Raw genomic sequence first — 27,496 nt, 5'->3', positions numbered from 1 at the left:
CCTTTTCCCTAGAAATTTCTAATTGTCATTTAATATTAAAGGTCTTAAACCAGATTTCCTGTCTTCCAGTACTGAACACTAATCTTAAACCTATATATCAAAGATGGGAAGGCACAGATCCTTCATCTTTCATATTCTTCATATCTCGAGACTACAACAAAAGTCCTCAAGCCTCAAGCTTGGTCGCACTTTTATTCTTTTTTATTTTTATTTATTTATTTTTTTCTATTTTTTTTATTAGTTGGAGGCTAATTACTTCACAACATTTCAGTGGGTTTTGTCATACATTGATATGAATCAGTCATAGAGTTACACTTATTCCCCATCCTGATCCCCCCTCCCACCTCCCTCTCCACCCGATTCCTAAGAAGGCTTTCTTATCTCTCCTTGCTAATCTCTGGAACTCTGTTTTCAGATGGATATATCTTTCTTTTTCTCCTGTGCCTTTAGCTTCTCTTCTTTTTTCAACTATTTGTAAGGCTTCCTCAGACAACCATTTCCCTTACTGCATCTCTTTTTCTTGGGGATGGTTTTGATCACTGCCTCCTGTACAATGTTACGAACCTCTGTCCATAGTTCTTCAGGCACTCTGTCTATCAGATCTAATTCCTTGAATCTATTTGTCACATCTACTGTATAATTGTAAGGGAATTGATTTAGGTCATACCTGAATGACCTAAAGGTTTTCCCTACTTTCTTCAATTTAAGCCTGAATTTTGCAATAAGAGCTCATGATCTGAGCCACAGTCAGCTCCAGGTCCTGGTTTTTGTTTTGTTTTGTTTTTCCTGGCTGTGCTGGGTCCCAGTTGCGGTATGTGGGACCTAGTTCCCCAACCAGGGATCAAACCTGGGACCCCTGCTTTGGGAGCCCAGAGTCCTAGCCACTGGACCACAGGGAAGTCCCCTCTGGGTCCAGTTTTTGCTGACTGTATAGAGCTTCTCCATCTTCGGCTGCAAAGAACATAATCAGTCTGATTTTGGTATTCACCATCTGGTGATGTCCATATGTAGAGTCATCTCTTGTGTTGTTGGAAGAGGGCGTTTGCTATGATCAGTGTGTTCTCTTGGCAGAACTCTGTTAGCCTTTGCTTTGCTTCATTTTGTACTCCTGTTACTCCAGGTATCTCTTGACTTCCTACTTTTGCATTCCTATCCCCTATGATGAAAAGGACATCTTTTTTTTTTTTTTCTTTTTTTTGATGTTACTTCTATAAGGTCTTGTAGGTCTTCATAGAACCACTCAACTTCAGTTTCTTTGGCATTAGTGGTTGGGGCATAGGCTTGGCATTGCCAAGTAATGCTTGGGGCATTAATGTTGAATGGTTTGCCTTGGAAACAAACCGAAATCATTCTGTTGTTTTTGAGGTTGCACCCAAGTACTGTATTTCGTACTCTTTTGTTGACTGTGAGGGCCACTCCATTTCTTGTAAGGGATTCTTGCCCACAGCAGTAGATATAATGGTCATCTGAATTAAATGTGCCCATTCTCATCATTTTAGTTCACTCATTCCTAAAATGTCAATGTTCACTCTTGCCATCTCCTGTTTGACCACATCCAATTTACCTTAATTCATGGACCTCACATTCCAGGTTCCTATGCAATATTGTTCTTTACAGCATCCGACTTTACTTTCACCTCCAGACACATCCACAACTGGGTGTTATTTCCACTTTGGCTCAGCCTCTTCATTCTTTCTGGAGCTATTTCTCTGCTCTTCCCCAGTAACATATTGGATACCTACTGACCAGGGCAAGGGGGAAGGGCTCATCTTTCAGTGTAATATCTTTTTGCCTTTTCATACTGTTCATGGGGTTCTCGTGGCAAGAATGCTCAAGTGGTTTGCCGTTCCCTTCTCCAGTGAACCACATTGTTTCAGAACTCTCCACCATGACATCTCCTTCTTGGGTGGCCCTGCACGGCACGGCTCAGTTTCATGGCGTTAGACAAGGCTGTGATCCAAGTGATCATTTTGGTTAGTTTTCTGTGATTGTGGTTTTCATACTATCTGCCTTCTAATGGATGAGGGTAAGAGGCTTGTGCAAGCTTCCTGATGGGAGGGACTGGCTGTGGGGAAAACTGGGTTTTTCTCTTGTGGGCAGGGCCATGCTCAGTAAATCTTTAATCCAATTTTCTGCTAATAGGTGGGGCTGTGCTCCCTCTCTGTAGTTTGACCTGCAGCAGCCCAGTCCTAGGGTCTGCAGTCTTTATGGTAGGGCTGTAGGCTTTATAGTAGGGCTAATGGTGATCTCCTCCAAGAGGACTTACACCAACGCACCGTGCCTCCCCGGCACGCCTGACCCCACGACAAGCCACTGCTGACCCATTCCTCCGCTGGAGACTCCTAAACATTCACAGGCAAGTCTTACTTAGTCTCTTGTGCAGTCACTGCTCCTTCCCCCTGGATCCTGTTTCGCACAGGTTTTGTTTGTGCTGGTGACTGAGATGGTAAAGAATCTTCCTGCAATGCAGGAGACCCGGGTTGGATCCATGGATCAGGAAGATCCCCTGGGGAAGGGAATGGCAACCCACTCCCATGTTCTTGCCTGGACAATTCCATGGAGAGAGGAGCCTGGTGTGCTGCAGTCCATGGGGTTGTGAAGAGTTAGACACAATTGAGCGACTAACACTTTAAAAACTTATATTTGTAAATGTATTTAAAATTATAGAAAACCATTGATTAGAGGGACTTCAGAAAGATAAACACTGAGTCACAGCCCCACCTGTACCCAGATTAGTGGTAGGGAAAAAAAAAAGAAGGAGGGTATCAGCAAGTGCCACCTTTTTTGAAATAACTAGTAAATTCTTCATTATTGTGTTACCCGAGGAGAAACCATGCATGTATCAGCTTTGAAGGATGCTCATTGTCTGTTGGTGTGCTGTTTGTGTCTCAAAAAAGCTGGTACAGGTGGAAGAAGCTGGTACAGGTGGAAGAAACTGGGTTGTTGGTATTTTTAACAGGCCCACATTGATGACAAAAGCTCTGAATAAAGGGCACAGACCTTCTGAGCTGCTCTGTTTCACAATTCTGTGTTGAGAGTAGTCCAGGAGAGGCCTCTGAGGCCACCCTGGGTTCAGCTGCATCAGCAGCATCTGGAGCAACTCACTTGTTCCATGTTCTTCCATGTAGGTTTACTGCCTTCTTGTGTTTATCTATTTGAGTAAAAGTAACAAAAAGCAGGATTATGGAGGTGGGGCAGGATTATACATAGAAACCATGAAAGACTAAGAAGGTTACTCTTCTCAGACTCCTTTACTTCTTCTTCCTGTCCTCCCTAACTTCTCAGTATTGGGGTGCCCTCAAGACACTCTTCTCTATTTGTATTTATTCCCTTGATGTCCTCATGCAGATTCAGTACTTCAAATACCACGTGTATGCTGATGACTCTCAAGCTGTCTCCAGCCCAAACCTCACACCCAGCCCTGAGGTTTACATACCACCTCATGAAATCTCCCCATAGCTTTCAGGTAGCTGTCTCAGAACTCGGCATGTCTAAAACTTTACTCGCCGTTATCTCACACCTGCTCCCCCAAGAATCTTCCCTGAATAGGTTGATGACAAGTTCCTCAGGCCCCACACCCTGACTTCTCTCTTTTGTACCCTACATCCAGCCCATCAGGAAATCCTACTGTCTTGACCTTCATGTCCAGATTCCAAAGTACTTTTCATACCATCATCGTGGTTTGAGCCACCCTCATTTCTTACCTAGACTCCTGTTATTTCTATTTCTGAGTTGCTACCTTAATGGTCTCCTCAATATAAATTAAATCATGATACTTCTCTGCTCAAAAACCCTCAGTGGCTCATCTAACTCAGTAAAAGCCAACACCATTATGATGGCTTGAGGGTCCTCATGATCTGCCCTTCTCTCACCTCTATGTCTTTATCCCTGGCATAACTGCCCCCTCCCACTCCAGCCTCCTGAGGTTCCTCAAGAAATCCCAGGCACATCCTTGCCTCGGGCTTTGCACTAGCTGATCCCGGTTGCCCAGGTGCATTTCTGCAGACCTTCACGAGCCATCTCCCACATATCCTCCACGTCTTAGCGTCCTAGCTCACATGTCACCTTCTAAAGAGTTAAGGTCCACCCATTCCATACTCTGCTTTAGAGTACCGCTGTCACTCCTGAACCTCCTTACCTTCTTTTTATTTGTGTAGTATTTACTCCTTTCTAACATGCTCTATAATTTGCTCACTTTATTTACTGTTTGCCTCCATGGGGAAAGTGGTCCTTTGTTCTGTTCATTGATGTATTCCATGAGCCTAGAACAGGATCTGCGTCAGTAAAGTACTGTATAAAAAGAAAAACAGAAACCATCAGAGAGATGGAAGGATCATCAGTGTCAGCACAACCAAGGGGCCCAACAAGATAGGAGCTGAAGACTCTCCACTGAGTGGTGATCTGGGTGGGGGGGTGGAGGTGCTTCTCTTTTGCCAGGGTACCCATTGAAGGGGTCTGCACTATGTGCCTCTCGGGAAAGTGGTGGGCTGAGGAAGGCTTAATTTCTGTTTCTTAAAGGGCAGAAGTTCAGTCCTCTAGCACCTTAAGGAGCCTGTCACCAGCCAACTAGGGCGGCCTGTCTTCAGCAATGTGCACTGAAGCTGCCTCTGCAAAGCCAACCCCATCCTGCAAACACAGATCTTAACAAAGAGTACCCGACTGCAGGGGCAGAGAGCCTTGTATCTGCTTGTAACACTCTGGAACAGTACACTGTACAAATTAATGAGTGAAAATGCCAATTTTTAAATTATTTAAACAGCTACCTAAGAGGTTTATTTGTTAGGCTCATTACTCCTTTTAATCAGAAGTCAGTCTTTCTCTTTCCTGTCACAGTAGCTTTTGATGAGAGAACATTAAAATCATTTGCAGTTATAAGACCACTGGGACTTAGTCTATCCTAATCTTTAAGAAAGCTGTTGGCTTGAATTTGGTTGTTTTATTTTATTTATAAAATATGTATTTACTTTGAATACATATTGTTATGTATAAGCTTATTCTCTGTTTACATCTTCCTTATGAAAAGCTGATTGTTACTTTGATAATTAACTTTTCTCATGATTTTAGGCTTTATCAGTAAATTTTTGCTGATTTGATTAAGTAGAATGCTTGTTACTGGTTATAATTATGATAGAATTATTATTTGGGATAAGCCATGATATGTCATTCTGATAAAGGGCTGGCAGAAGGTCAAGGCTGTCCTCTGGGAGTGCCTTGTGGAGATGGTATTGTCTCCTGGTTGGGTCGGAAAGCTCATTCTCATACTTCGTTTCCTTTGAACCAGGACATGGTTGTGATGACTCAGCAGAGAGGAGCTTGGAGTGGGTATTTGGGGGATTGTGTCCCTGACTGACCTGAGGTGTGGACGGCAGCATGCTGATTCTGGGGGCTGGGATAATAACTCAGTACTTTCCTTTCTTACAGTTGTTTCCTCTCTTTGCTCCTGGTGGCTGCTGTGGTTTGGAAGATCAAACAAAGTTGTTGGGCTTCCAGACGTAGAGAGGTAAGCCTCAGTGAATAAAGATTAATGAATCCCTATAGGAGCTTTTTCCTTCATATTTCCTTTAAGCATGTCAGTTTTAGCTGTGTAGTGATAGAGAGTAATATATGGCCAGCAGACTTCAATTAGTGCTATATAAGCTATGTTAATTCTGCACCACGTGGTTTTAACTTTCTAAAAAGAAGGTTTTAGGATTGTACTGACTCAGTTTTACCCTTTCTACCAGACCCTTGTTCCTTAACTCAGGCTGGAGATCGGAAGGCTTAGTAAATAAAGCAGAGCTTTTACAGGAGCCTTTCATGAGAATGAGAATAAAATCAGCCATTTAAGCATCTCAAAAATTTCTCGTTATTCAAGGAAAGATACATGTGTGTCTGATTAAGGATTTGCTTGTGTTTTGCTTTTTAGTGTTGATTTATTTCCAGAGCTCCATTCCAAAAGTAACATTAATAAGTCAAACAAATATTTATAATTGGCAAGTCAAATAAATAAACATGATTAAAAATTACAACACAAAAGCTGTTTATTGAAACTTTCACATGTGTTATTACTCTGCCTTTTAGTCATCATGTCTGTTGCATTGTTGCTAAATGGAAGTGCACTAATATCTGGATTTTGTGCTCTTTGATCTTCTATACCTATTCATGCTTTTTTCTATATAAAAATTGATCTATAGAAAGATTTAGAGAACAGAAATATCTAGACTCAAAATACCCAAGCACTCAGCACTGTTCATGACATGAACAGTGGGGCCATGACACCTTTTCTGACCCATGTAAAGGTGATTTTTTTTTCATAGAGGTAATGTTGCATCCTCTTTATGATCATTTTAAAACTTCAGTGGATAACATATTCAGATATTTTTTAATAGCTCTATTACTAAGACATTTTAAAATCTCAACGAATTATGCAACATTCTGAAAAAAATAAGTTATCCAAATGTGTAATAAAGAAGTAAGAAACCACGTAAACTAGTACCAGGGAAATAATCAAAAACTTATTTTGAGAGAGTCAAATTATTACTCTTTCCACAAAGGCTGTTAGACCCAGGCAGTTTTAATTTGAGATGAACTTATGGAGATGATAGTCTATTCCTCCTTGGGTGTTTATAAGATTTAATTATTTCCAAAAAATAAATGTTTCCAGAGTAAAGGAAAAGATGAGAAATTTAAAAGAATCCTGATTCATTTTATGCATAGAAACCTTGAAACCAAAACTTGAGAAAGGTAGCACCAAAAAGTGAAGACCAGTTGCATAATGACTATAATGTGCAGCTGTCTAGTTTACCGTGTAGTAAAGGGATCATTTCATACCAGAGAACCTACTAGCATATGTTATATCCATGGGTGTAAAAAAAAAAAGCACCCTAAATTTTCAGTAGTGGCCAAGTAATCATTTAATAATTTATTAATATCAGCAGTCATCCTAGTTTAAAAATGAAACTCTTAGTAAACTCAAAAATAATACCTCCTCAACACTTTGAGAAATAACTAGATAACCAGCATCACTCATGATGAAAAAATACTCAAGATTGTACCCAATAAAATCCAGATAAGTTAGTCATATTAAGAACTGACACAAAAAAAAGAAAAAAAACCTGACATTTGAGCATTTCTAAGTTGTAGGCACTGTTCTAAGAGGTTTTATATTAAGTAATTTAATCCTTACAGCAACCTATAAAATAGTTACTGATACTACTCCTGTTTCACAAATGAAGGAACCAAGGCTCAGAGAGGCAAAATAACTTACCAATCATCACACAGTTACTTAAAGACACCAAACTATGTTTTAAACTTAAGACTTCTGTCTTCAAAGGCCATGTTTCTTCTGACCATTATGTAGTCCCAGTGGTCACTTAGTTTTGTTCTGGATGTTCTAGACTCTGCACTAAGAGAAAGAAAAATAAGAAGTTTTGTTCCTTTTGGAAAGGGGACAAAATTATTGTTTTCAGATATGATTATTGAAACATCATAGAAACATGTATAAAAATAAAGTTCGTAATAATAATTGAACAATGTAGAAGACAAACAATCAACTGGAAAATAATCGCAACATACATGAAAGAAAATGAGGTGAACACTTAGTAGAAAACAGGTTTCCCTAAAAAAAGTATGCTAATTACACAGTTGATCAACCAGTAAACTAAGCTTTTACCTTTGTGATTTAAAATTTCTCTGTTACTGTGAACCTGTCCATTCAGAATATATTTCATCTTTTCTAAAATATCATTCATGATTTACCCCTCTCAGAACTGTAGAGGAATGATTTGATATTATTTATAGCAACAAAAATAATAGCATCTAATACTGCTTAAGTCATTGCTACATACCAGGCCCTGTTTTAAAGGGCCTTTACTCACATTATCTCCTGCACTTGTCAAAAAGGAACTAGACTGGGAACTGGAAGCAGGCTAGGCACTCTGTCTCACTGTGACTCCACACTTAGCACAGAGTCTAGAGGAGGATTTTTGTTATTTGTATTTGTTGAGTAAATGGACTAATAGCTTTGTGAGATGTAGGCATATGATTATTGATATTTAACAAAATGTTTAATGTTAAAAATGCCCTTCTAAAACAGAACATTCTGTTTCTAAAACAGAAATGCCATTCTAAAACATAGCCATGATCTATCCAGCCCAAGATTCTTTTTCTAAAATAGTTTCAAGGAAGTAGTTAAGTGAGGCCTCATTGTCTTCCACAGCATGACCTCGGAGCTTCAGTGACATGCCCAAATCTCTGATATCCCTAATGATATATAATTGACTACACACCATAAGCTAGGCACTGTGCTAGTTAAAGCATCTCATTTAATCCTACTGATACTTTTATGGGATTAAAACTCCATTTTAGAGAGAAGGGAACTAAGGCCCAGAAACGTTAAATAACTTTTTAACATCACACAGCTGGAAAGAATTGAAGCAGGTATTCATATCCAAGCCTACCTGAATCCAGAGCCCTTACTTGTCCCTCTGCTCTGCACAACTTCATATATTTTATGTGTTTAGTTTATACCACCTCTCTGACTAAAGTGCTCTTTCAGTCCCTGGATACTGTGTAACAAAGGATAGTTTTTGTTGCTGTGTAAGTATTTGGTCCAAGTTTCAGCAGGAAAAAAGAAAGCCTGGCTTTAATCTAGTAATAAAAATATGAGGAAATATGATAATTTATGTACTTAACAAGCAGGCATCATAGCATTATATCCATCAGTACATTAATATGTATCTCTAACAGATAAGGAATTTTTCTTTACTATAACAACAATATTGTCATCGTAGTCAACAAAATTAAAAAGGTAATACTTGGTCCATGTCCAGTTTTCCTCAGCTGTCTCAGAAATATCATTTCATAATTGATTGGTTTGAATCAGAGAAGATGAGCTATTTTTAAGATGTAGTGTTCTCTAATAAAATCCCCTCAGTACTCTTTGCATTAATGGTTGCTGTATTACTCATCAGCAACTTCTTCGAGAGATGCAGCAGATGGCCAGTCGTCCCTTTGCCTCTGTAAATGTTGCCTTGGAAACAGATGAAGAGCCTCCTGATCTTATTGGGGGGAGTATAAAGGTGAGATTATATTTCAAAAATCCCTGTAACTTAACTTATCAAACCTCATGCTTCTCAATCTGAGGAACCAGAGAGGGCAAGAGCCTCATCCTGTTACCTCTTACTTTGTCTTCTTTGTTTCTTCTTAGCAATAAGTCAGCACACTGAAACTGTCGGGTGTTCTTTTGCTTTCATTTTCCAATATTTATTTCATGTTGTTAAGTAGTCTTATATTCAGGGAACTTTAAAATTTAAATAACTTGTCTGGTATTCTTTTAAGTTTTATGTGGCATAATACTTGAAAACTTGAAAATAACTGAATTGAACTGTTGTCCTTTATAAGTATTTAGGAGATTTTTTTAAAGGGCGAAAAGTCATAATTGACTATGAATTCTGTGGAAAATAAAGAATTCTAACACCTCCACCATTATGAAGAAAATAATAAGACTTTCTCTTTTAACAAAATGATGAAATAGTTCAGATACCCTTAGGAAACAATTTTATGTCTATGGAGATATATATTATATACACAGACACATATATGTATGTATATGTGCATGTATGTCCTAACATACTTACTGAAGCATTACTGACCCTACAGGAAGCATGTGAGATTTCTAGGGATCGTTTTCCTTTTCCTCCTCCAGAAAAGAATAAACCATGAACCCAAACCACAACCATGCATGGTCTAAAGTGGTTCTAGATTGATAAGATACCATGTCTCTCAGCTGAAGTAGATGTCGATCCTGACTGAGAAAAAACAGACCCAATTCAGCTATGTGGGAGCCCCACAGATCAAGACCTCAGAATCAATGGTCACCAAGGACGAAAGAGAAAAGCCATGAGTAAGAATCAGCAGAAACAACAGAATTGACGTCTAATGAATATGATATAGCTCTGTATGAAATGTTTAAAGAACTGAAAGATGGAATCATAAACATGAGGAAGCCATAAGAGTCAAGAATGGCCAAGCAGACCTGAAAAAGAACCAAATGGAACTGTTAGAGAAATGGAAAATACAGTAGTTGAAATTTTTTAAAAAACTCAGATTATGTGTTAAACAGCACATCAGAGACAAGTGATGAAAGAGCTTTTGAACTGGAAGATGACTCTAAAGAAATTACACAGAATGTAGAACAAAGAGACAAGAAGATGGAAAAATATGACAGATAATTAAGAATATGGAGGATAGAATGAGAAGACCTAACATATATATTATTACAGTCGCAGAACAAATGAATAGAGGAGAGGCAGTTTTCTAGGAGCTGAGAATTCTCCAGAACTGATGGGAGACATAATTATTCAGATTCTAACAAAACATATTATAAGCAAGAGTAAGGAAAAAGAGCAGAGGAAAGGTAGGAGAGAAAGAAAACTACAGTTGGATTTATCATAGTGAAACTATGCAACTCCAAAGACAAAGAGAACATCTTAAAATCAGCCAAGACAGAAAAAGATCAGTACAATGTAGAGAAGTTGGAACCCTTATGTACTGTTAGTGGGGATGAAAATGATGCAGCTACTGTGGGGAACAGTATTTCTCTTCTTCAAAAGAGCAAAAATAGAATTATGTATGATCTAGCAATCCCATTTCTCAGTATATACCCTAAAGAATTGAAAGCAGGGTCTTGACAGTGTATTTGTACACCATGTGCATAGCAGCTTTATTCATAGTAGCTAAAAGTTGGAACCAACCCAGGTGTTCATTGACGTATGAATGGATAAACAGGATATGGTATATACATACAATGGAGGTTCACTCAGCCTTAAAAAGGAAAGAAACTCTGACCCATGCTATGTATCTGAACATAGGTGAACCTTAAAGACATTGTGCTAAGTGAAGGAAGCCAGTCACAAAAAAAACAAACACTGTATGATTTCACTTATGTGAGGTACGTTGAGTAGTCAAATTCCTAGAAAATAGAATGATAGTTGCCAAGGTCTGGGGAGAGGAAGGAAGGGGGAGTTGCAGTTTGATGGGTATAAAATTTTAGTTTTCCCAGATGGAGTTTGGGAAATAGATGGTGGTGATGGTTGCACCATACACTGCTAAAATGTATACCTAAATAATGGTTTAAGATAGGGACTTCCCTGGTGGTCCAGTGGCTAAGACTCCGTGTTCCCAATAGAGTGGGCCTGGGTTCCATCCCTTGTCAGGGAACTATAGCAGTCCCTCACGCTGCAGCTAAGACTGTGCTTGGTGCAACTAAGAGTTCAATCGGCACAACTGAAAGATCCCGCGTGCTGCAGCAAAGACCAAAGATCTTGCTTGCTGCAACTAAGACCTGATGCAGCCAAAGAAAGTGCTTTAAAAAAAATGGTTAAGATAATAATTTTTATGTTATGTGTATTTTCAGTTCAGTTGCTCAGTTGTGTCCAAATCTTGACGCCATGGATTGCAACACACCAGGCTTCCCTGTCCATCACCAACTCCCGGAACTTGCCCAAACTCACGTCCATCGAGTCGGGGGTGCCATCCAACCATTTCATCCTCTGTCGAACCCTTCTCCTGCCTTCAGTCTTTCCAAGCATCAGGGTCTTTTCCAGTGAGTCAGTTCTTCACATCAGGTAGCCAAAGAATTGGAGCTTCAGCATCAATCCTTCCAATGAATATTCAGGACTGATTTCCTTTAGGATTGACTGATTTGATCTCCTTGCAGTCCAAACATCCAGAAAAACATCTACTTCTGCTTTATTGACTACACCAAAGCCTTTGACTGTGTGGATCACAACAAACTGTGGAAAATACTTACAGATGGGAACACCAGACCACCTGACCTGCCTCCTAAGAAATCTGCATGCAGGTCAAAAAACAGCAGTTAGAACTGGAACAACAGACTGGTTCCAAATCGGGAAAGGAGTACATCAAGGCTCTATATTGTCACCCTGCTTATTTAACTTATGTGCAGAGTACATCATGCAGAATGCTGGGCTGGATGAAGCACAAGCTGGAATCAAGATTGCCGGGAGAAATACCAATAACCTCAGATATGCAGATGCCACCACTCCTAATGGCAGAAAGTGAAGAACTAAAGAGCCTCTTGATGAAGGTGAAAGAAGAGAGTGAAAAAGTTGGCTTAAAACTCAACATTCAGAAAACTAAGATCATGGCATCTGGTCCCATCACTTAATGGCGAATAGATGGGAAAACAATGGAAACAGTGAGAGGCTTTATTCTTGGGGGCTCCAAAATCACTGCAGATGGTATCTGCAGCCATGAAATTAAAAGACGCTTGCTCCTTGGAAGAAAAGCTATCACCAACCTAGACAACATGTTAAAAAGCAGAGACATTACATTGCTGACAAAGGCCCATCTAGTTAAGGCTATGGTTTTTCCAATAGTCATGTATGGATGTGAGAGTTGGACTATAAAGGAAACTGAGTGCTGAAGAACCGATGCTTTTGACCTGTGGTGTTGGAGAAGACTCTTGAGAGTACCTTGGACTGCAAGGAGATCCAACCAGTCCATCCTAAAAGAAATCAGTTCTGAATGTTCATTGGAAAGACTGATGGTGAAGCTGAAGCTCCAATACTTTGACCATGTGATGCAAAGAACTGACTCATTTGAAAAGACCCTGATGCTGGGAAAGGTTGAAGGCAGGAGGAGAAAGGGATAACAGAGGATGGGATGGTTGGATGGCATCACCAACTCAATGGACATGAGTTTGAGTAAGCTCTGACCGATGGTGATAGGGAAACCTGGCATTCTGCAGTCCGTGGGGTCACAAAGAGTCGGACACAACTGAGCAACTGAACTGAACTACATATAAGTTAAATAAGCATGGTGACAATGTACAGCCTTGACGTACTCCTTTCCCGAGTCTGTTGTTCCATATCCAGTTCTAACTGTTGCTTCTTGACCTGCATACAGATTTCTCAGGAGGCAGGTGAGGTGGTCTGGTATTCCCATCTCTTTAAGAATTTTCCAGTTTGTTGTGATCCACGCAGTCAAAGGCTTTGGTGTATTCAATTAAGCAGAAGTAGATGTTTTTCTGGAACTCTGTTGCTTTTTTGATGATCCAAAGGATGTTGGTGATTTGATCTCTGGTTCCTCTGCCCTTTCTAAATCCAGCTTGAACATCTGGAAGTTCATAGTTCACGTACTGTTGAAGCCTGGCTTGAAGAATTTTGAGCATTACTTTGCTAGCGTGTGAGATGAGTGCAGTCTCACTCATCTTATGCTTCAGAGGCCAGACAAAGTGAAAACCACAGTCACAGAAAACTAATCTAACTGATCACATGGACCACAGCCTTGTCTAACTCAGTGAAACTATGAGCCATGCCGTGTATGGACACCCAAGACAGATAGATCATGGTGGAGAGTTCTGACAAAATGTGGTCCACTGGAGAAGGGAATGGCAAACCACTTCAGTATTCTTGCCTTGAGAACCCCATGAACAGTATCAAAAGGCAAAAAGATATGACACTGAAAGATGAACTCCCAGGTTGATAGGTACCCAATATGCTACTGGAGAAGAGTGGAGAAATAACTCCAGAAAGAATGAAGAGACAGAGCCAAAGAGAGACACCCTCTTCCAACAACATGAGAAGAGTCTACACATGGACATCATCAGATGGTCAATACCGAAATCAGATTGATTATATTCTTTGCAGCCAAAGATGGAGAAGGTCTATGCAGTCAGCAAAATAAGACCGGGAGCCGACTGTGGCTCAGATCATGAACTCCTTATTGTAAAATTCAGACTTAAATTGAAGAAAGTAGGGAAAACCACTAGACCATCCAGGCATGACCTAAATCAAATCCCTTATGAGTATACAGTGGAAGTGACAAATAGATGCAAGGAATTAGATCTGATAGAGTGCCTGAAGAACTATGGACAGAGGTTTGTGATGTTGTACAGGAGGCAGTGATCAAGACCATCCCGAAGAAAAAGAAATGCAAAAAGGCAAAATGGTTGTCTGAGGAGGCCTTAAAAATAGCTGACAAAAGAAGAGAAGCTAAAGGCAAAGGAGAAAAAGAAAGATATACCCATTTTAATGCAGAGTTCCAAAGAATAGCAAGGAGAGATAAGAAAGCCTTCCTCAGTGATCAATGCAAAATAGAGGAAAGCAATAGAATGGGAAAGACTAGAGATCTCTTCAAGAAAATTAGAGATACCAAGGGAACATTTCATGCAAAGATGGGCACAATAAAGGACAGAAATGGTATGGACAGAAGATGATACTAAGAAGAAGTGGCAAGAATACACAGCAGGACTATACAAAAAGATCTTCACGACCCAGATAATCACGATGGTGTGATCACTCACATAGAGCCAGACATCCTGGAATGCAAAGTCAAGTGGGCCTTTGGAAGCATCACTATGAACAAAGTTAGTAGAGGTGATGGAATTCCAGTTGAGCTATTTCAAATCCTAAATGATGATGCTGTTAAAGTGCTGTACTCAATGTGCCAGCAAATTTGGAAAACTCAACAGTGGCCACAGGACTGAAAAAGGTCAATTTTCATTCCAATCCCAAAGAAAAGCAATGCCAAACAATGTTCAAACTACCACACAATTGCACTCATCTCACATGCTAGCAAAGTAATGTGTATTTTACCACATTAAAAAATAACTAGGGGGAAAAAAGTTGAGTACAAAGAAGTGACAGATTGACAGCTGACTTTTCAGAAGCTACAAGTATTGAAAGAGAAGAACTGCCAACCTCAAATAGTGTACCTAGTACCTACCTTTCAAGAACAAGGATAAAATAAAGATGTCTTCAGACTGCGGGGAAAACTGAGTACTTGCCACCAACAGACCTGTATGAAAGAAATATATAAAGGATGCGCTAGAAAGGAGGAAAATTACCCCAGGAGGGTGGAATAAGAAGCAGTAGTGAGTAAATCAGCTGTAAATCTAAGAAAATGTCCTGATAAAATAGTGATAATTTGTAGGATTGAGGAAAATAGACAAGTCTTAGTAACACCCCGTGTCACACTCAGCAGCCTGCAGCACAGCCAGTAAAACACTGTCTAGAATTTCTTGTCAAGACCCCACACACTCACCTTCTGGCCGTTAGTGCTGTGTATTCTTCGTCAGCCCTCTTCATCTTCCAACAGCTTTTAATAGTGGGCAGCTGTCTCAGACTCAGTCTTTAGGCCTCTCCTCACACCCACTCCAGTATTCTTGCCTGGAGAATCCCATGGACGGAGGAGCCTGGTGGGCTACAGTCCACGGGGTCGCAAAGAGTCGGATACAACTGGGCGACTTCACTTCACTTCACATCTTTCACATCTGCACCTTTGGTTATTGCCTTAGTCTGTTCAGGGTGTTAACAACAAAACATCAGAGACTGGGTAGCTTACAAACAATAGAAATTAATTTCTCACAGATCTGGAGTATGGGAAATCTAAGATCAAGGTACTGGCAGATGAGTGTCTGATGAAGGCTTGCTTTCTGATTCACAGATGGCACTTTCTAGCTGTAATTTTTTTTTTTTTTTTGCCATACCATGCAGCTTGCATGGAATGTTAGTTTCCCGACCTGGGATTGAACCTGGGCCCTCATCAGTGAAAACACAGAGTCCTAACCACTGAACCATCAGGGAATCCCTCTAGCTGTAGTTTTACGTGGTAGAAGGGGTGAGGGAGCTCTCAGGGTCTCTTTCTAAGGGCACTAATCCCATTCACAGAGGCTATGCCCTCATGACCTGATCATCTCCCAAAGGCCCCACTTCCAAATATTAACATTAGGTGTTAAAATTTAACGTGAGTTTTGGGAGTACACAAATATTCAGACAGTAGCAATCTTTTTATCCTTTTTACCCTGAGCTCTCCACTCAAAATCTCCTCTGGGTGTCCAACTCATGTATCAAGTTGCTGGCTCAGTATTCCCACTTGGATGTCTTAATAAGCATCTGAACAAACTTAACATGTTCAAAACAAGAGACTGTTCCCCACACCTGCTCCTCTGGCATAACTTCCCCAACTCAATACTCATAATTTCCCCAACTCAATTCTAGTTGCTCAGGCCAAAATCATCCTGGACTTGTCCTTGCTGTCATCCTCACTGGACAGCCCATCTGTCAGCAAGTCTTTTTGATTTTATCTTCAAAGCTTTGTCCTGACTATTGTGCCACCACTTCCACCACTGTTAGCTATCACCTTGATCTAGGCCACCATCATCTCCCTGCTGGGTCATAAGTGGTTTCACCACTTCAGCCGTTATATTCATCTAGTCGTTTCCCTGCGCTGCAGTTTCTTCAGCCAGTTTGAAGAAACTGATGGCATAATTCTGAAGATGGCCCCCAAGATTCCTCTCTCATGTTTATTCAGTCGAACACTACTTCAGATTCTGCTGTGAAGAGATTTTGCAGAAGTAATTAAAGTCTGAGCGTGGACTTCCCGGATGGCACAGTGGATAAGAATCCACCTCCCAATGCAGGAAACATGGGTTTGATCCCTGATGGGGGAAGATTCCACGTGCTGTGGAGCAACTAAACGCATGAGCCACAATTACTGAAGCCTGCATGCTGTAGGGCCTGAGAACCACAGCTAAATTGTTTTTTTAAAAAGTCTGAGGGTAGTTGACATTAAAATATAGGGAACACTTTCTCTCACTGGTGGCAGAAGAGGAACCATGAGAAGTACTTGAGCACCATCACTGGTTTCATGCTGGAGAGATCTTGTGAAGAGGAACATGAGTGGTCTCCAAAAGAAGAGTGGCCCTTGTCTAACTGCTAGCAAGGAAATGGGGACTTCAGACCTAGAGCCTGGAGGACCTAGATTCTGCCAACGAATTGAATGAGTCTTGAAGCTGGTTCTTCCCCAGGGCCTCCTGGTAGGAGTGGAACCCAGCTGATAACTTGAGTTCCGCCTTCTGAAGATAAGATCTGAGACCCTCGGAACCTTTGTGAGATAGAGTTGAGAATTCTTCCTGGGGCTTCCCTGATAGCTCAGTTGGTAAAGAATCTGCCTGCAGTGCAGGAGACCCCGGTTCGATTCCTGGGTCTTGAAGATCTGCTGGAGAAGGGATAGGCTACCCACTCCAGTATTCTTGGGTCTCCCCGGCGGCTTAGCTGGAAGAAGCCACCTGCAGTGTGGGAGACCTGGGTTCAGTCCCTGGGTTGGGAACATCCCCTGTAGAAGGGAAAGGCTACCAACTCCAATATTCTGACCTGGAGAATTCCATGAACTGTATAGTTCATGGGGTCACAGTCAGACATGACTGAGTGACTTGCACTTTCCAGAACTGATAGAAGACATAAATCGGACCTATATCCCTAAGCAGAGAACCCTATAGAGCTCTCACCTGGACTTGTGACCTAAAAAATTGAGATAATAAATACGTGCTGTTTTAAGCTCCAAAGTTTGTGATTTGTTTGATGTTTCATAACAATAGAAACTAACGAAGGGGTGTCTTTAAAAATCACATCTAAAGGCTGTGAAGGTGTTTCTCAGGGAACACCGTGTTAGGTAATTCTTTGTTTTCTTCCACCAGACTGTCCCCAAGCCCATCGCCCTGGAGCCGTGTTTTGGCAACAAAGCTGCTGTTCTCTCTGTGTTTGTGAGGCTCCCTCGAGGCCTCGGTGGAATCCCTCCTCCTGGGCAGTCCGGTGAGTAGATGATGGTTATTGATAAATGAGGTTTATGTGTTAGGTGTGTGAAGACTCCTTCTTTTTCATAGGGAACTTGGTTATAAAAGTGATATTGCATTCAGGCAAACCTAGGAGATATTGCAGGTTCAGTTCCAGAAAACTGCAATAAAGCAAGTATCACAAGAAAGTGAGTCACACAGATTTTTTGTTTTCCCAGTGTACATATGTTATATCTATATTATACTGTAGTCTGTTGAGATGCAATAGCATTATGTCTAAAAAGACACGGTTCTTCATTCATTTAATTTAAAAATGCTTTGTTACTAAAAAATGCTGACTATTATCTGACAGTGCAAGGTTGCCATAAACCTTCGATTTTTTTAAAAAAACACCACCACAGTATCTGTGAGCACAATAAAATGAGGTATGCCTGTAGTGCCTGCCTTGTGTCATTGTGAGGATTTGGAAAGATGATCCCATTGCCCCTGTATTCCTTAACCCCTCTTTCTAAGGTCACCATTCCTTCCTCACTTCGTCAGCCTCCTTAGCCTGCCAGTGGTATTAATGCTTCCAGCCAAACCTTCCTTTGCCACCAGTGCTTCCTCCACCCCGGCTGTGTTGCTCGTTTACTATCTCTTTCTTTGCTGTCCCTTAACTGTAGGCTTTCTCCCTTTGTGCTCCATGCACTCTTCCTCAGTCATCTTACTCCCATGGCTTCCAGCTAGCTCCTTCAAGCTAGTGGTTCTCAAATTGGTATTTCTAGCATTACTGTAGCACCTATTTTCACTGTTCTGTTTCCTTCCCAGCCCTTATCATCAATTTAGTTGCAGTGATTGTGTAACTCTTATTTTTATTCTTCTTTTTTCATGTAACTATCTTAAACATTTTTATAACTTGCTATATAATATCTTACCCATCTTTTACACTGCTCCATCAAATACATGAATCATAATTTAGATAAACATTCTTTTACACAAAGGAAATGTGGAATACAGTTTGGGAAGTATCTTGATTAATCATGGAGTACTTTGAAGGGATGCCTCAAATAATAGAAATGTTTTAGACAGCTTTCAGTTGCAATGATCCTGCAAGCCTCTGGTCTGGGTCTGTGGTGTTCTCACGAGGGAGGACATTAGACATGGCCAGGTCAGGGTTTATTGTCTTCATTTCATAAGTGAATGGCTTGATTTGCCCTCATCTAGGGATTTCAGTGAGTTGAGCCCCTAACTTGGCTTTGTCCATGTCAAGGGCAGAAGGGCCCGTTGACGTGATGCTCTGGAGCAGCGTCTTCTGTCAGTGCCCAGCTAAGCAGACATTGACTGGTGCTCCCCAAGGGCAAGGTGCTGGGGGTGCAGGGGTGACAGACTTGCAACACTGTGACCTTCCCTGCTCCAAGCTTTGCCTTATGTGTCCCAATCTGATGAAGACCTGCTCACTGCTTGAGACCTACCAGTAGGATGGGACCATCTCTGCCACCCCCTTCTCTATTTCCCCATTTTATTTATTTTTATTAAAGTATAGTTGATTTACAAGATTATATTAGCCTCTCAGGTGTGATCCAGTATTTTTAATAGACTGTACTACATTTAAAGTTATTATAAAATAATGGCTAGTCTCCTTTCCAGTCTCTACACCTTAAGGTTCCTTGTGCCAAATGCAAGGCTGTTTTGCTCTTTCAGTGTGAATTCATATTCCCCAGTGTTAAGTAACCTCTCCCTTCTGTCTTTCGCAGGTTCATATCTCTGACTCTGTTCCCTTCACCAAGCTTCATACTCAGTTATTAGATTGCTTACGTGACCCGTCCACTTGTGCTTCAAAGTCTTATCAAACCTAAAATGTTCAGAGTAGAGCTTGCGTCTTTCCAACCAGTTTGGTCATTTGATCTCCATCTCAATTAAGGAATTCACTTTACTGAGGAATTTAGCGAGTTGCTCAAGTCAGAAACTAAAGGGTCGTCCTAGGCAGTGCTCACCTCTCTGTGTATAATTCATGGGCAAGTTCTGCTAGTCCTGCGTCTGGAGTCTCGCTCTTCCGTTTTGTTTCATTTACTCTGCCGCATCTCCAGTCTTGTCTCAGCTGCCATCTCTCCTATGTAGTCAGCTTCTTCTACCCTTGACCTCTAAAATCACAGCCCCAGCCCCTGCCCCCCCACCCCCCCACCCCCGCCCCGGCATCCAAGCCATTCTTCTGTAGCTAAAACCATTCTTTAAATAAAGAAAGAATGGTTATATTTTGGTGCTATACAGCATACCCTTGTTGCTTATATTTGATACATAGTAGTTTGTGTCTCTTAATCCTATACCCCTGTCTTGCCCCTCCTGCCTTCCCTGTCACCACTAGTAACCAGCACTTTGTTCTCTGTGTCTGTGAGTCTGTTTCATTATATATATGTTTGTTTGTTCTCTTATTTTAGATTCCACATATAAGTAAAAACATGGAGTATTTCTCTTTCTCTCTCTGACTTCACTAGGTATAATAATCTCTAGGATTTTTCATATTATTGCAAATGGCAGAATGTCATTCTTTTTTATAATTGAGTAGTATTCCATGGTGTTTCTGTATGTGTAGGTGGGTGTGTATACACACACCACATCTTCATATCCATTCATCTATTTATGGATACTTAGGTTGCTTCCATATCTTGGCTGTTATGAATAATGCTGTGACCATTGCTGTGAACATTCAGGTGCACGTATCTTTTCGAATTAGTATTTTTGTTTTCTTTGGATGTATACTCAGGAATGGAATTACTGGATCATATGGTAGTTCTACTTTTAGTTTTTTGAGGAAATTCCATACTGTTTTCCACAGTGGCTTCACCAATTTACATTCCCACCAACAGTGTACCAAGGGTTCCTTTTTCTCCAAATCTTCACTGACATTTGTTATTTGTGGTCTTTCTGTTGGTAGCCATTCTGACAGATGGGAGATGATACCTCATCGTGATTTTGATTTGCATTTTCCTTATGATGAGTGATATTGAGCAACTTTTCATGTGCCTGTCAGCCATCTCTATGCTGCTTGTTAGCTTCTTTGGAAAATGTCTATTCAGGCCTTCTATTTTTTTAATTCGGTTGTTTGTTTTTTTGATGAATTTATGAGCTGTTTATATATTTTAGACATTAACCCCTTATTGGTCATATCACATCCAAATATTTTCTCCCATTCATAGGTTGTCTTTTCATTTTCTCAGGGCTTCAAGAAAAGTTAAAAAAAAAAAAAAAACTTTTAGTCACATTTATTTATGTTTGCTTTTATTTCTTTTGCTTTATTGACAGAGCCAAAGAAATAGTGCTACAATTTATATAAAGAGTGTTCTACCTATGTTCTCATCTGGGGTCTTTATGGTTTCAGGTTTTACACTCCAGTCTTTATATATGTGGTGTGAGGAGATGTTCTGATCTCATTCTTTTACATGTAGCTGTCTAGTTTTCCCAGAACCACTTATAGAACAGATTTTTCTCCATTGTATATTCTTGCCTCCTTTGTCATGGATTAATTGACCATAAGTGCATGAATTTATTCTCTATTCTTTATTCTCTCATGGCTCTCTATTCTGTTCCACTGATCTATGTGTCTGTTTTTCTTGGGAAACCATGCTGTTTTGATTACTCTAGCTTTTTAGTGTAGTCTGAAGTCAGGGAGCATGATATCTCAAGCTTCATTCTTTTTTCTTTTTTATGAGATTGCATTGGCAATTCAGGGTCTTTTGTGGTTCCATATAAATTTTAGGATTATTTGTTTTAGTTCTGTGGGAAATGTCATGGTTATTTTGATAGGGGCTGCCTTAACGCTGTAGATTGCTTTAGATGGTATGGACATTTTAATAGTATTCTTCTAGTTCAAGAACATGGGATGTCTTTCCATTTCTTTGTATTATTTTTAGATTCCTTTGTAAATGTTTTATAGTTATAAGATTAAAAGTCTTTAGTTAAGTTTATTCTTAGGTATTTTATTCTGTTTGATGTAATTTTAAATGAGATTATTTTCTTGCTTTCTCTTTCTGGTAGTTCCTTATTAGTGTATAGAAAAGCAATAGATTTCCTTGTACTAATCTTGTATCCTACAACTTTACTGAATTCATTTGTTCTAATAGTTTTTTGGTGGAGACTTTAGGTTTTTCTGTGTATAGTATCTTATCATGTGCAGATAATGACAGTTTTCTTCCCTTCCAATCTGGATGTCTTTTCTTTACTGATGGCTGTGACTAGGGTTTACCTCCATTTTAAACAGTGCCCTTCTCTGGACTCCCAAAGCACCTGGCTGTGTCTTTGCTGTAACAGTGGTCACTGGTGTGGATTCCCCACTGCATGCCAGGTACTAAACCTGGCACTTAAAAGCTGCTCAGCAGGTGGAGTAAGAAACTCCTTTAGCATGGCTCCTGGAGGCCTCAACAGGGCTATGAGCCTGTCTGGCCTTTTCACAAACATAGGAATCCAACTTCCCCAGGATTGTGCCTTCCCTAGTGAACATCAAGTTAATCAATTACCAATACAGAAGGGAGATGGACTCACCAGTCCCCAAAGCAAAGGTGGTAATGGAGGTGGAAAGCCAGGTACCATTCTGAAACTTCCCATCAGTTCACTCACTGACTCCTCACACAAGCCCTGTGCTGTTCCCCATTTACAAATGAGGAAACTGAGGCACTGGGAGGTTAAAGAACCTTGCTTATTCCAAAGTCTGGCCCCAGAGTCTATCCTAACTATTATTGTGGTATAGATATCAAAATAATAATAGTGCTAGCTGGGCAGTGTGGAATGAATCTGAATTTCATCATAAATAGTGCAGCTTTTTTTTAGAGAAAAAGACAGGTGAAACTTAGTGCTTAAAGCATGTCTGCAATCTTACTTACATGCTCCACCACTAGGCAGAGCACTTTGCTTGGCTGATCTGCTGAAAAGTAAGGTACTCCTTTTATGTAAAAAGGGGAAGAGGAGGAAAATATGTATTTGTACAAATAAACCCTGAAAGAATATATACAAACTAATGAAAGCAATTACTCTGATGGAAGGGGGGAATATGGAGGGAGATACAGGTTAAAAGTAAGGTTTTTCCCATGTATATACTTTTATTTATTTATTGCACCAGGGGAACGTAAAAAGAAATTTTTTTCAATTATTTTCTAAATAAAAGCAAGTTGTTCCTTAACATGTGTTCCTTCTTTGGGTTCTCCCAAGGGCTCGCAGTGGCCAGCGCCCTGGTGGACATTTCTCAGCAGATGCCAGTAGTATACAAAGAGAAGTCAGGAGCAGTGAGAAACCGAAAACAGCAGCCCCCTGCGCAGCCTGGGACCTGCATTTGATGCTGGGGCCAGGACTCCCTGTGAGCAAGGAGTGGCGTGCCAGAGCCGTCTGCCAGGAGGGAGCAGGCAGGGAGAAGACGCGGTGCGGGGCAGAAGACTGGAAACCCTCGAATCATCCACCTCCTCTGCATGTTCACAAGCTTTCTTTGACAGTTTCTCCCATCTCTACTCCAGCATCTAACCTTTTACTTTCGTCTAGGAAATAATTGATTTAATTACAGGTCCGGGGTGATCCAGTTGTTGCTGGAGGAGGCCGGTGTAGAGCGAGTGAGAGAGCTAAGAATGACACTCAGGTTCACTTGTGGAAAACTGTCCCTGGGACTGTCTCAACTGTGCAAAAAACAAAGATGTAGTGTTTACAAGTAGACATTTATCATCAGTCATTCTTGAATGTGGTCTTTTAAAAACTAGTCAGATGAATTAACTTTTCATCTGAAGCCTGCTATCTTTTTTAAAAGATGTGCTATTTATTCTTGCACGATTTAGGCAAATATCTCTCTTCCAGGGAGTAACTTTTTTTCTAGTTGAGAATTAATAATGGTCCATCTCTTTTGAATCACAAGATAGAAGGGGGCTATTTTAAATGTCAAGGTCAGCAGTGTTACTTGGAATGTAAACTAATATAATATGTAGTTTTCTGTAGCAACGTGATTAATTTAGTCTTAATCCATTTGAAGTTCTCTCTCTCTCCTTCCCTATCCTTCTCTTTCCTCTTTACCTCTCTCTGTCTCTCTGTCTCTGCCACTTGCGCGCGCTCTCTCTCTCTCTCTCTCTCTCACACACACACACACTAAGTGCCTAGACTTTAAATAGATCTAGCAATTGGAAAGTTAGTAAGCATAAGTTTTTACATAATTGCATTCCTACATTCTTATAAAACGTAAATAGCTATCATTGGCAATCTGCTCTTTTCTAAAATCTAATTTGCAGCCAGGAAAGTTTTCTCACCCCAAGAAACATTTAACGTAGCAGGGATTGAGAGGAAAGCAGAAAGGACCTAACTGTGAACGCTCCTGTTTTTCAAAAAGGACACTATCTAAGGCATGTTCCCATGTGCCTCCCTGCCCCAGATTTGGCCTAATGTTTGCTTCAGCCCCTCTGGCCACTCCTGCCCAGGCACCACAGAGGGAGGGGCTTGCTCATGTTACATGTCTCCCTTGAGCCGAAAAGAGCATGACAGCACTTGGGACCCCTTGATCAAAGAGCAGCAATTTGTTTCTGTAGCCTGTTTAAGGTGGTGGGTCATTCTTCATTTTCAGGCTGCAGGTGGAGTGCCAAGAGAGGGCCGGTCTCCTGTTGTCAGGCAGAACCTGGAGAACAGCCTGGAGCTGTCTGTCCTCTTTACCCCAGGAGGGACTCAGGCCTCCCATGCTCCCTTCTAGATTCAAGGGGTGGCTGTAGGGAGGGCAGTGAATCCTGATAAGGATGAAAAGCACATGAGAAAAATGGACAAGGAGAGAAAACCATGCCAAATGAAGTGACCAAATTGAAGTCGTGACCAAATTGAAGTGGGGTAGGGCAGTCCCTGCTCGTCTCCCCAGGCAACTGCCTAGATGTCATGTTGTCCTGTCCGTGGTGCTCTGTATTCTGGCATTATGCAGCAGCTTCCCAGGACCTCTCTCTGCTTCAAAACCCAGGAGTTCTCTAGCATTACCCTGGTGTTGGGGGGGGGTGGGGGGCGGTGTGCAGGGGTTCAGGAAGGGTAGACCTTTAGACAACAATGCTCAAGTTTGTGAATTTGGAGAAATTAATACTCAAAAGAGCAAAAACTGTGGCATTTCACCTTTATATGGAGTACCTAGAGAGAGGGAGTATTATCTGTTCCCCAACACTAACCCCTCCCATGAAGAATTGCCTGGAAAGGTGTTTTCAAGGATGTTGAACCATAAAACACTGTCTGATGCACAAAACACCTCTACTTTGAGACTTGCCTCTCAAAATGCTGCTTTTTCACATCATTGTTAAAGAGCAGACGGTTCTAGAGCAGATCCCTCCTCTTAGAAGCTCCCTACATCTCTGCTCCAGATCACGGTACCCCCAGAGAGCCTGCCGTGGACTGGCCCTTCACCCTGTAATTACCAGGAGGCCATTGGAGAGGATCCTCCCACAAAGGAAGTCCTTGTTTGTTCAAAGGACTAGTGTTTGCTTGGCAAAGAAGCCTCCTCCCCATGGTAGTTCCCTGCCTTGAAATAATAAGCACCGTGTGCCCTAGCCACCTGGTTTTCTTTTTTTCTAAAAGATAATGTTTATTTTTTAAAAGGAAGGAAGGAGCAAGTGAAGTTTAATTCTGCTCCAACAGTAGAGAAACAACTGAATCCAGCTGCTTCTCCTTTGCAGCCAGTAGCAAACAGCTTTCTTCAGGCTCGGGCCAGAAGAAGGGTGTGGCAGGAGAAAGAGGCACTCAGCTTAGAGCCAGTTACTGAGAGGAAGTCATCTGGAACTTCAGAGCCTGTATATAAATTAAAATAGTTATGAAAACATAGATATTGCACTTGTACATAACTATACAATAGTGTCCGAATGTTTGGACATTCAGAGTGTACATAAAACAAAAATATCTTAATGTATTTTTATTAAACATAACAGTGTCCAAGTTTGACCTAATGTGTTTTTGTGCCATATAATGAATATCCAGGCTCAGAGAAGTCCTCTCGTACAGTGATGATAAAGCCGAGAAAGGCATCCCCGTTGTGCCCATGTGTTCAAATGCATCTGGGACCAATTGGATAACTTTTAAAGCAGGACTCATCTGTCAGTGCACGTATGAAAATGTGGGCAGTGTGTGAAGAGCCTCGCTGGCAGCTGGAATGTCTCTGTCACTGTCAGCAGCTCTGCAAGTGCATTGTAAATCTTCCTGTCAGCCTCTTGGTGCTGTGGGTAGCAGGGAAAAGACCAGTCTTATCCTTAGAAATGTTTCTCTTAGACTTAAGATACAAAGACTATACCGTAGATCTAGTCAGATTTTCAAAAAGGGGGTTTTTTCAGGCTGCATTTTGTTATGATTTTGTGTAAATTTTTGATGACCATTTCCTAGGACCATAGTTAACTATGCTGAAAACTGGGGGTGGGAGTGGGCAGCTGCTTTGTTGATAATTAGCTCCTCCTGTTTCCCCATGGAGAACCTCACCCTTGCCTCCTGCCCACCTCCTGCCCCCTTCCCATACTGTTTGGGGAGAAGTCTTTGTTTCCTTTGAGGATCACCTCTAAATGTGGGAGGAGGTGTGGAGAGAGAGCAACCATATGCTGCCTGAGCTAACCTGGAAGAAAAGCAGCCCTGGACAGAGACTGTCAGCATAGGGAAAATACTGGAATATCAGTGGGTAAGGCCTGAGGTAACAAGAGTGGAGATGCACCAGGAAATCTGGGGCAGATGGAAAGACCAGAGTGGTGTTTTAGAAAAAGACACTTTACCTTTCAGTGCAAATCTTGCTCCTTCAATTTAGTAGAGTGTATTTAGAGAGGGGGTGGGAATGATTCAACAAATATTCACTAAGTACTTATCTGACAACCTAAGCTAACACTAGGGCAGTGACAGATGGAAAAGCAGCTCTTGAGAATTACAGCAGAATCCAGCTCCTCAAACCTGTCATCCCAGAAGACCTTTCGTTGCAGTGGTTTCTGTGAAAATTGGCCACCTGAGGACGGACCCAGGAAGGCAGAGGGTCTAGCCTTGGACCGTGCACCGGCTCTCAGCCTGAAATGTTTACTCAGTTTACCAAATGGCTCAAACCATAAAAATCACCGTCATGGTTTGTAGAGAGCCAAGCCCACCAAGAGACGTTTCCCCTGAGTTGTCCAAATTCATGAACACCTTCACCTGCAGGGAGATGATTTGTTGGAGAGGAAAACTGGCGCCTTCTCTTGTAAAGGCAATAATGGAATTGACTTTCAGTAACTGAATTTGTGCACAAAACATTCTAAACACTAGTGAAGCCTGTTTTGTTGAACTAATTCTGGCTCTGGAAATGTTTTATAGTTATTTACAGTTTTGTTTGGGGAGTTTTTGGTTTGGATTCAAGCTTAGTTTGTTAATATGTATAATTTAGCATATATTGCACTCATGTAAATATGGAGTAAGTATTGTAAACTATTTCATTGCTGGGGATTGTGGGTGTTATACATACATTTAGGACTGCAATTTTTTGGTATTTTTTGTATTGTAAAATAACAGCTAATTTAAGCAGGAACAAGAGAACTAAGGGAGGTCTGTGCATTTTAAAAATAAATGTGAAGAACTTGTATATAAACAGAAGTAAATACTATAATACAAACTTCCTTCTGAAATAAAAGTAGATCTGATAAAAATGTGGGTTTTGTTCTGGGTGTTTGTGTTTTGTTTCACTTATTTTTACAGTTTGGTCAACAGAACCTTAAGAAAAGGGAGAAAAATGTTTTAAAAAGTTTGCCAGTTTTCAGACCACCTCAGAGGAAGATTTGGCAGTCTGACAGAGGTGTAAATCAGCAGGTGGGCACCTCAGACACCTCTGTGCAAAACTGAGCCATGAGGTGTGGGAGGAATCCTGCGCAGTTTGTGAGCAGATTTCCCTGTGTCCCCATCATGGCCCTCTTTGCCCTTAACACACCAGTGCTGGAGAGGGAGACTGGTATGCAGGAC

General features: G+C 41.0%; 1 protein-coding gene across 2 annotated transcripts in view; it reads left to right on the top strand.

Moving 5' to 3' along the window:
* Positions 1-27,188, top strand: part of ATRN (attractin) — a 186,310-nt gene extending 159,122 nt beyond the window's left edge. The window contains exons 26-29 of one of the 2 annotated variants that reach the window (XM_043480411.1): positions 5,422-5,500; positions 8,952-9,059; positions 17,483-17,601; positions 22,757-27,188. In XM_043480411.1, coding sequence (XP_043336346.1) covers positions 5,422-5,500; positions 8,952-9,059; positions 17,483-17,601; positions 22,757-23,087 — 637 coding nt within the window. In that variant the 3' untranslated portion in view covers positions 23,088-27,188. The remainder of the gene's footprint in view (positions 1-5,421; positions 5,501-8,951; positions 9,060-17,482; positions 17,602-22,756) is intronic. The other variant, XM_043480409.1, reaches the window with a different exon arrangement.
* The last annotated feature ends 308 nt before the right edge of the window (positions 27,189-27,496 follow it).

This window comes from Cervus canadensis, chromosome 10 (assembly GCF_019320065.1).
Source record: "Cervus canadensis isolate Bull #8, Minnesota chromosome 10, ASM1932006v1, whole genome shotgun sequence".
Taxonomy (NCBI): domain Eukaryota; kingdom Metazoa; phylum Chordata; class Mammalia; order Artiodactyla; family Cervidae; genus Cervus; species Cervus canadensis.
The sequence above is the reverse complement of the archived record's forward strand: the minus strand, read 5'-3'. Positions and strand labels throughout refer to the sequence as shown.